The following is an 11090-nucleotide window of genomic DNA, read 5'->3' on the forward strand; positions in this document are numbered from 1 at the left end:
TCAGATGGTCTCAGTGAAGAGGAGGCATTTGGGAGGCTGGGCTGCAGTGATTTGTCAACAAGTACAGAAGCATTTCAATATTTTGTCCATTAGTTAGTTGTTCCACAGCTGTGCCTAAAAGGCTAATACTAAGCCTTCTTTGACTCATTTGATGGCCGATTTCCCTTCCAATGCTCTCAAGCGTGCCTGCATTCAAGTAAAGATCTCAAAGTACTAGCATCAGAGCCACCTGTATTTCCCCATTCCATACCAACTTTTTATATTTTTAAATCTAGTCCCTTTGGGCACACCATAGGTCCTATACATGTATGCATGAGGTACCATGTCAAAACTATAAAGCAGATACAATTCATTTCTAGAGCATCCCTTTGAGGATTCCCTCTGCAGCTCAGCAGGTCTGTTATTGTAGTGAGCCTGTCCTTCCAATTGTGCCCCTCCAGTGACCCCATCCACTTAGAGCTTAGAGCTGCCAGGCTTTCATACTTCATAGCATTTATTAGTCAACAGCATAGCACAGTGTTTTATTAATATAGCACTTTTCATATGACTCATTATTACAATGTATTAACAACCCATTGATGATGGGATAGTAATTCAAACTAATTTGTATTTGTCTTTTTATGTAGAACAGTGTACATAAATGTCATTCAATAATGTTTCTGCACTATATTTTGAACTACATTGGTAAAGACACAGATAGGCACTACCTCAAGAAATATTGAGTATTTCTTGTTTTACATCTTCAAATTCTATTCAAATTTGTAAACAGAGCATTGCCACCTTCCTCTCCATTGTTATTCTGTTGACGGTAGCACCTCTTTATTTCACCCCTTTTCTTGCACGTTTACTTTTTGTAAAGAGAAGGCACAGAAACCCTTCATTTAGTATGTTTCAGGTTCAATCAGTTGTCTTCATAACACTGAAATTTCTCCTCCATTGCTTTCTATTTTGGGATGTAGAGGAATGGACATTTATTGAGGTTTTATTGCCACAATTCTAGAACCACAATCTGAACACAGGAATGTGTTTATATTGTTTCTGCTGTACCATACTAACTCCATCTAAATGGCACTTTTTTGAGGATTATGTGATATAAATAAACGTGTTTTCTAAACTATCAGGCACTATTCACACTAGGAATTTCTAACTTGTATTTTAAAGTCTTTAACATAGTGACGTGAGTAAATAGGTATGTAATATTAATAAATGCTCTGGGTGGTAATGATTATAATGGAACTTTAAAAATGATGTAAAATGTTGCCAATGAGTTGTTACAAAACCAAAATCTAGTCTTAATCCATTTATTTCAAACCCATGGTTGTCCAAACAAAACATCACTTCTTAGCAAAAAAGTTATTAAATATGAACCTGTAATAGAACATTATAGGATTATAGAATAAGATCTGAAATTAAATCTACTGTAGCATTTAGACTTTCATTTGACATAAAATGATGAGAATATTTGGGAATTCAACGTTATTGTTCTTGTTATTCTTCCCTAGGTGTTCCAGATCGCGTATGTGATTGTGAAGGCAGCTAACTCCCCACGGCCTGGAAACTGGATTTTGGAACGCTCTCTTGATGATGTTGAATACAAGCCTTGGCAGTATCATGCTGTGACGGACACAGAGTGCCTAACCCTTTACAATATTTATCCTCGCACTGGGCCACCTTCATATGCCAAAGACGATGAGGTCATCTGCACTTCATTTTACTCCAAGATACACCCCTTAGAAAATGGAGAGGTAAGATGAGGAAACTCACCATTTAAGCACATTTAAGGTGAAATAGGCCTGTCAAAAAGACCTGAATATATATCAGTAATTAATGTCAGGGAGATTTTAAAATAGGATTTGGCAAAAGTACATTTAAATGAGTTATTCAATAAAAAAGGAAAACCCGAGGTGATTAGAATTTTAACTACTTTCACGTGTCTCCCATCTCCAGTAAAGATCAGAGAAGAGGAAATAGGTTTAAGCTGGAAAGTCAATGATTAATTTTACATATAAAGAGACTTTCTCCACAATGAGGATTGCTAATGATTAGAGAAGGATTGGAGACCTTAAAGGTGGCCCTACATTTGTGTGTCCTCTGGTCTGAAGATGGAGACAAAAGAAATGAATTTGTGAAGAAATGTAATCCACATGAAAGACGTGAATGAAAAGTAATTCTTTCCATCTTTTGATGTATTCTTGCTGTCACCACATAGGGCTACAGTGGGGTTTCTTCCCTGGGTCAGGCTTTATGGAATGGTAATGTGCAGGAAATCTTAGGTTCTCAGTGATGTGCAAGCTAGTTTATATGCTTGGTTCAAATATATTCCACTTCTCCAGTGTCTTTCATCCTGTGCTTAAGAGTTTAGATCCATTCATTGATTTTAAGCCACGTATTCTAACTATGGCTTCAGTTCTTATTAGTTGTATGTAGAGTGTGTGTGTGTGTGTGTGTGTGTGTGTGTGTGTGTGGTTTCTATTTTCCAGCCTAGTTGTATGTTCTTGATCCAGTTACTTAAATTCTCTGTACCTCGGTTTCATTGCCCATAAATCAGGAATAATGATAATAGTTCTTACCTCATATAATTATCAAGAAGATTAAATGCATTATTATATTTAAAGCATTAGAATAATGCTGAAATGCACACCAAGTACTCGATAAGTGCTATTTTTATTATTTTGCTGCCATTATGGAAATAATAACCATTACTACTATTATTTTTATTATTAGTCTTCTCTCAAATACCAAAACTTTGACTTAGTAATGCTCTTGGATTATTCAATACCTGTTTAGGATATTTTCCTAACTTGTCTCTCTTTAGTATATGTGACCTATCTCCTTTCATCATACCTAATTATGTACATCTCCATTGATATTTATGTCTAATATTCTCTCCCAAATAGTCCACACATCTGAAGCCAGTGTCATCTTTTATATTCATGTTTTTAGAAAACCCCTGTTCACATTCTATCATGCCCACCCCAGACAATCCAGGGTTATCTCTAAACACTTCTATGGAAAATTAGCTTTTTGACATACATCTGTTAGAGTCTCATTAGGCACTATTATTATTTTAATGTATACCAGTGCTTCACTATATTTCAAATTCCATGTTCAAAAATACCAGTTTTGGGGAAAAACATTCCAAATGGTGCTCTCAGCAGAGATCTCAATCTGCCAAATGACAAGGACTCAAATGCAGTGAGTCAAACAGCTGTTCAACCTGCTTTGTGCCTAGAAGAATCCAATTCCTGGCCAGTTTGGCCTGAGGATATGGGAGTAGGGAGTGCAGAAAGAGTACATTTGAGTGGAATTTTTATTATTTTTTATCCTAGATTCAGTTTACCCAAGACTAATAATTCTCTAATATTTTAAGACTATTCTATACCTTTAAAATGATTCAATTCAGAAATTTACTAAGCAATATAAACTACACCTAGGCAGATATGTAACATACATTTCACAAGCATATACCCTCCCATTCTCTCCCTTAATTAATGATGGTTCTCATTCTTTAGAACAAATCAGACTGCCAATCTGAAACAAAAAGATACGTTAGTTAGTTTCTTTAATTGGCTATATTGTTTTCACTCCTAGACAACACTTACTAAAAACTATTCAATGATGGGAACTATTAGGAGCAACTGACTGAACTATCTCTGTGACATGTTTACTTACATCTACATAGGGAAGTGAATGAAATAAGGATCAGAAAGTAATTTGAAATGTTTGAAATAGAATGAGAGGAATGAATAAGAATTAAATTCAGACCTCTCTTAGACTATCTGTTCATTTTATATAGCTTATTTTGTAGAATATGTTACTTTTTTGAATAGACAAGTGATATTCTCCAAGACTCTCAGCTTAATGATAATAGCACTGAAATAATAATTGAGGTCCCTAATTCTCAGGTAAATATTTCATCATAATCTGGTAAAGACTAGAGGCTGATTTTTAAAAGTTGACAATTGCTAAACTTAAAAATGGTTAAGAGGAGATATAATATTACTCGATCCAATGTAAGTAGAAAGAATCTTAATTCTGAGATATCATGGCATAGAAAAACACACATGGAATTAGAAGACCTGGATTCTTGTACTGGTTCCTGTTATTTGTGGGACCTTGGTCAAATGATCTAATCTCTCTTGGATTAAATTTATTTAATAGATGAATTGGTTCAATGCCCAAATCGTTCTAACACAGCATGGTATTTTCTAAAATAATATAGTTTGGCTATCATACAACATTTGAGGATATTATAAAAGTTTTGGATGCTTGTCTCTAACATTTTCCAGATGAAGTGGCTGTGAAATAAATCTCACTCATCAGCTTTAGTTTTAAAATTATGTGCTTTCACATAACCCCTGGAATGCAATTATTAGTTGTTTATGTTCAACTTTACAAAGAAGTGACAGCCAAATAAGAGAAACAAATATAAACCAGTAAATACAACATGATTCTATAAGTACTACAACAGTCGTGTGTACAGAGAGCAATAAATCTCCCCATGCTTGAGTGAAAGAAGGCACATTGAGAAGATAACTTCTCAGAATACAGAAAAACCAGCAAAAACTTTTATCTCAAATGTCTCAAAGCCAATATGCAAATTTATCTCCAATAATTTCTATATGTTAAACTCGGTACATAACAGAATTTACCTCAATTGTTGACGGATATTGTTATTAGATATAGAATTCTAGGTTTGCAGTTATTTGGTTTTGGCACATTTTACTGTTTTCTGGTTTCCATTGCTGATGTAGAGAATACAGCTATGTAATTACTATCTTTTGGACTGAATTTTCTCTGATTTCTTTAAATATTTTTATCTTTATCTTTGTCCTTCTGTAGTTTTACTATGATGCTCCGGATCTTCACTGTTCGCTACAATAGCCACTAGCCATATGTGATAATTCAAATTTAAATTTCAGTTAATCTAAATTAAATTAAAATTTAGTTCCTCTGTTGCACTAGCCACATTTCAAGTACTCCATAACCACATGGGACTAGCAGCCACCACACAGGGTTGGGCAGAATGGAACATTGCCATTATTGCACAAAGTTCTGCTGGACAATGCTACTCTAGACTGTGCCTTTTTAGTTTCTACATATCTGTAGAGTGATGTCTTTCAGAAAACTGAATAGTTTTCTGAACCTCTCTAAATATTCCTTCTTCCCCCTTCTCTCTGCTCTATGATTCTAATTTAAAATGACTTGGAAATTTTTACTGTATACACTATCTATCTTAAACTCTCTTCTTTAGTTTTCATCTTTTTGTCTTTCTGTATCTTCATCCTAGATATTTATTTCTGGTTCATTAATTCTCTCCTCAGCTATGTAAATATTGCTATTGAAACTATTCATAGGATTCTTAATTTCACTTATTATATTTTTCCATTTCTAAATTTCTCTGGTTCATTTTCAGATAGAGGTTGTTTCTCATTTTACTTTGAAATTTTATATTTGTAGTAAAATTTAATTTACTAATATGATTTATACTAAAATTTTCAATATTCTCTTTTTATTCTCCTTAAGCATAAAGTAAAAATTGTTTTCAATAGTTTTTGTCTGGTAATTCTAATATATGGCTTTTGTGGATATATTTTATTGTCTTTCATCAGCTTATTCTTTTTATGCTGTTTTACATTCTTATATGCCCGATTATTTTTGTATAACAGAAGTTGTATTTGAAAGAGAATGGGTAGAAATAATTTGAGAGCTAGTATATTGTCTTCATCCTGTGAGGATTTTCTGACGCTACTGCCAGGCAATGGAAAGCTGGATCATCTTAATTCAATTTCAGAGATTCAAATTTCTGGGGCATTCAGATGATTCAAAGCAGTGCTATAACCCAATGACAGCTGCTTTAATTCCAGTGTATGCTCATTACCATGCTGCCCATCTTTGGAGTCCAAGCCAGCGTGTGTGGGAATTACCAAAGTCCTCCTAATACAGTAGGGCTGTCAAAAGTGCTGCTCAGTCTCTCAACCATGTCTCTGGACAGGAAAATGCCCACAGGACAAAAGCTGTCACAATGTACCAATCACCTGTCTGGACATCTCTTTTGTACTTGATGTTGAGAAGGCTATTCTTCCCCCTCTTGATTGCTCTCACATGGCTTTAAACAGATGTTTTTGTACATTTATCCAGTTTGTCTCATTGTTATCATTAAGAATGTTGACTCTTATTGTATAGTCTACCATAAATAGAAGCAATGTTGCACATGCATTTTTTTTTATTTTGGAATTAGGTTAATTTACATACATGTGAAGATTACAGAGAATCCTCAAATTCCCTCATTCAGCTACCCCTAGAAATAATATCTTAAATAGTGACAATACACATGTTAAAACTAAGAAGTTAACATTGGTACATTATTGTTAACTAAACCACAGACCTTATTCAGGTTTCATTCATTTTACCAATTTCATTTTCTCTCTTCTGGGATCCACTTTAGGTACTATGTTGCATTTAGTCACTGATCTGTGACAGTTTTAAGACATATTTAGAGATGTTTTATAGAATATTATTCAATTTGAGTTTGTTTGATGTTTTCTCATGGTTAAACTGGGCTTCTCTATTTTGGACACCAATACTACAGAGAAAATAGTTTTCTCATTGCATCAATCATTTTTTATTAATATATGCACATATTTTTGTTTCCTTTTTATTGATTTATGGGTATTATGCTTCTATTAATAGTTTTTTTAATGTTTTAAATTTTTATGGTAACATAGTAGGTATGTATATTTTAGATAGATTTTTAATGTGGACAACAGTATCTAAATATTTACTGTGATTTGTAATGTATGTTTTGTTTTTGACTAACCATTGAATGGTCATTTTCTTTCAGACCTTCAAAAGACTCCTTAAATATGTAAGAAATAAGATAAACTAGTTCCCTCCTTGTTCCCTCACTCCCTCCCTCCTTCTCTTCATTTCTTCCTTCTTTCCTTTTTCGTTTCTTTTTTACAAACAGGTTCTCATTGTGTTGATCAAGCTGGAGTCCAGTGACATGATTATAGTTCACTACAGCCTCAACTGTCTAGGCTCAAGAAATCTTCCTGTCTAAAAAATTAACCTCCAGCTAGTTTTTAAAATTTTTTTGTAGAGACAGGGGCTTACTATGTTGACCAGGCTGTTCTCAAACTCCTGGAATCAAGTGATCTTTCCACCTTAGCCTTCTAAAGTTGCAGTCTTCTGAGACTACAGGCATGAGCCACCATGCCTGGCCCAGAGGAGAGTATTTTTAAGGCCCCATCATGTAACAAGACATTGTGAAATAAACATGTCTCACTAGTTAGACAACAACGTTCATGTTTTAGGCTTAGAACATTAATAGGAAATAGTCTTCTTGTGACGAATGCCCAATCTACTAAAGTATATTACATTGCCACTTGTCTAGAGAATTTTCGAAGACGTGCCAAAATCTTTAGAACATTAGAGCTGAAAGATACCTTAGATAAATTTCTCATGCATCTACTAAAGGATATTCGAGCCCTCCATTTCAGCCTCTGAATCCAAACTTTAATACTGCCCTATGTATATCTGATTACTGGGGATGTCTAGCCTTTCCTTATGGCCTCTTTTCCCTTAACCACATCATCTCTGATTTTTAATTTGGCCTTGTTTGTTACTCCAGCTACTCCCACCTGTTTCCCTTCATGGTTTGGTTTGGCCTCTTCTCTGCCCTCCACCCCATGTTGATTTCAAGGGATAACAAATGTTAATCATGTGGATTTGCCAGTTCCCTAGATAAACAGTTCAGCTACTACCAAGAAAGAGTTTAACCCTGAAGCCTAGCATCCTGGGTTTGCATGCAAAGGGAGAAGAGAAACTCACTCCGAGCTATGAGATAAACATAAGGTATCAAGCCTCAAGGCCTGGCATAAAAAGGGATAATGAAGGACATAGGAGAGATAATAATATGACTGGGTATGTCGTTATCTAGGCTACAAAAAGAAGGAGGCTTTGAGCAAAAGCCTTAAAAGAGTTTTATTTTAGAAGGGCAATTTTCTATCATCAGTGCCAAGAGAAGGCTCAGCAGGGACCCTATTTTGCCCTGCTTTGAGCAAATGATACTGAACTCCCTAATAGGAGTTGCAGGGTATGAAGCAACAGACCACAGGGGCCTCCATTACTTTGAGGCCAACCGCAGGGTAGAGCTCTGGTGGGAACAGCTACGTAACGTGCACGTCCAGCAGTGCCACAAGGAACCAAGCCATCAAGAGCTACTATCACAGCCCAAGTGCTGCCTCTGCTGAAAGCAGTAGCACAGATGCTATGAGAACTGCTCACAAGAACTGCCACTTGGAGGCACCCCTGAGAAGTTGCCTTTACTTGTAAATCACCTAGGAGCATTTGAAAAACAACTCCTCCTGAGACCAGAACTTTTAATTCATTAAATTTGTCAGAGGCACAGGAAGCCCTATGTATATTTTAAACAAGTAATCTTGGTGATTCTTATGTCTGTATTCCTGGCTTATTGTTCAGCTATTTCCAGCCTGGTTGAGCCCTGTAGGAGAAGAGGGTACTGGTTATTTAGGGAAAGAGTATTGGTCATTCTAACTACTTCCAACTGAAGAAAGACTAACTTTTTATGTTAAGAAACATGATAGGCTTTGGCGGACTGCATCTCTTGGAAGGTTTGAGTTGAGCCAATAAACTTCGAACTAAAACTAGGTTGTTGATGGTCAAAGGGGTAATAATATTGAGTAATAATATTGAGGAGGACAGACTGTCTAGATGGCACTGCTTTAGAGATCCTAGAACTAAAATTATAATGTTTTTCTGTTATATGACACTGTTTCCTTTCGATGACTTGGATTATTGCTTTTAATTTATTTGGATTGTCACTAGACTGCTAACTACATATTCATAGTTACCATAGTGATTTTTCCTCCATTTCCTTATACAGAGACTTTTAAGTTATTTACATATGATTTCCTTTCCTTCTTACCACCACCTTTTCACTCTCCTGGACTGCAGCTCAATGGAACTTAGATTCACTTTGATTCTGCTTTGAAACATGGCAGGCTTGTGTAAAAATCCCTGGAGAAACCATCATTAAATCTTGAAGATACTTTTTTTTTGTAAACTGTATGTAGAGCTTTGATATTATTTTGATTTCCTATGTGACAGAATTTCATATATACAGACAGAATATTTTTCTTCCTCTTTTCATCATCTGACATTATGGTGATCCTTAGAATTGCAAATACTGGAGAACAGAGACACATACTCAAGACTGTATTAAAAAATGTTTCAGAAATTCTCCTTTGATATACTATTGTTAAGGTTATAACATGATTTCACATGTGAGTTTGTATGGAAATGAGGGAATGGAAATGAAGACCTAGGCTTTCTCAATTACCCTTGCAATTGTTCCTTCAGGGAGAAACAGCGGAGTATTACTAATTTGTATTGGTTATGAATAAAAATTTAGATAAACAATTATTTGGGGTTTCAGCCTTCCTTTTACTAAAAATAATTCTTTTTAGATCAATATGTGACCAGTCAGTACTCGGAGCAATAATATTAAAGTACCTCCTTACAATGAGGTTTATATGGAGCCCTCTAAAACATGAAATGTTTCAACTCTGGTTGGAATGCACAGAGAGGCTGAAATATTTTGGAATGACACACACATAAAATACATTAATAATTTTAAGGTAATTTATTGTTATATTTTAAAAATGCATCTTTGTAACAAAGGTAAAATTAAGAGGACGATATTCCTCCTTTTGCTCTGTAGATCAATGAGTAGACTCCCTTACTTCTCTAAAATATATATATATATATTATGCCCAGAAAATATCCACAAATCCCTGTTAAATTAATACAGTATTGTTGAAAAACAAAGATGGCCATGGAAACTGAATGAGAAAGGAATCTTGAGGAGAAAACAGCAATATTTAAGAGACCTGGTTCTCTTGGTGTTGTGGAACAGGATCCACTGAAATGGAACAGAAGGGTAAGCTTCTGTTAAGCTAGGTAAGGAAGCCCAGGGTTGTGGATGAAGGTACAAAGACACTGGATGCTTGACTTTTGGGTAATTACCTAGATTTGACTCTCAGGTAGCTCTGCCAAAGATTGACAGTAGGATTCAGAAAGAAGAGTAAACTATCTAATATGTCTCCCAGCCAGTTTACATAGTTATAATGATGATCAAATTAGAATCTTATGTCAATATTCTCTTTAACCTCTACAATGTCATAGTAAATTCTCAAGGTTCAGTAGCTAACATTGGCGTAAGCCTAACTGTGAAATGACTGAGATGGCTCATCCTGGAATGCGAGTGGGGAGCATGAGAGGGACACAGCCATGCCACATGGGGTCATGGCTGGGGAGGGCAGAGACTACTGAACAAGACCAAAGAATAAGCAAAGCAAAAAATCACAAGCCTGCTGAAGTTTGGAGGACCAGAAGCAATAGGTGAGGTTCTCAGTGCTAATGTGGGGGTAGTCCAGGGCCAAACAGACATTAACAACAATAAAAACACCAACAATAATAATAAAAGCAACAATGATAATAACAATAACAAATGATGATGGCTAGCATTTGTTGCACATTTATTATATGGAGGGTGTTAATCTAAGAATTTCACGTTTAAATTCATATATACTAATACTTGTCCTATTTTACAGCTGAGAAACAGGTAGTAAAGAGAGATCAAATAACTTTCCCAGGGTTTCATAGCTAGTAATTTTTGGAGCTGTGATTTGAATTCAATGTATTCTCAGAGCACCAGAAAGGTACACGGCTAAAAGTTTCCTTCTGTTTCCAGTGTTTCCTAGAAAATCTGCTCAGCACGATAGGCTCAGGAGTCCCCGCTCCTAGCAGGTCCTGCTGAAGCTCTATGCGAGATTGTACTGGAATGAGTTTGAGCTGCTGCTTATTTTTTACTTTGGGGTTTGAGTGATTTTGTTTTAGGTTAAAAAAATTATTTACCTTTCAGCTTTGATGAATTACTTTATTTTTATATCCAATAGTTTTTTTTACTTTCATGTTAATTGATTTCTTAACATCTTTATCTTGCTCATTTTTATCTTTTTAATGATTTTAAATTGCTGATTTTAAGAATTTTATCTTGGTATATT

The 11090-nt window shown here is 35.2% G+C and overlaps 1 protein-coding gene across 2 annotated transcripts in view; it reads left to right on the forward strand.

The window, feature by feature from the left end:
- LAMA2 (laminin subunit alpha 2) overlaps window positions 1-11090 on the forward strand; it is a 637958-nt gene that overhangs the window by 211431 nt on the left and 415437 nt on the right. For both annotated transcript variants that reach the window (XM_054254427.2, XM_054254428.2), the window contains exon 4: window positions 1503-1745. In XM_054254427.2, coding sequence (XP_054110402.2) covers window positions 1503-1745 — 243 coding nt within the window. The remainder of the gene's footprint in view (window positions 1-1502; window positions 1746-11090) is intronic.

This window comes from Callithrix jacchus, chromosome 4, assembly GCF_049354715.1.
Source record: "Callithrix jacchus isolate 240 chromosome 4, calJac240_pri, whole genome shotgun sequence".
Taxonomy (NCBI): Eukaryota; Metazoa; Chordata; class Mammalia; order Primates; family Cebidae; genus Callithrix; species Callithrix jacchus.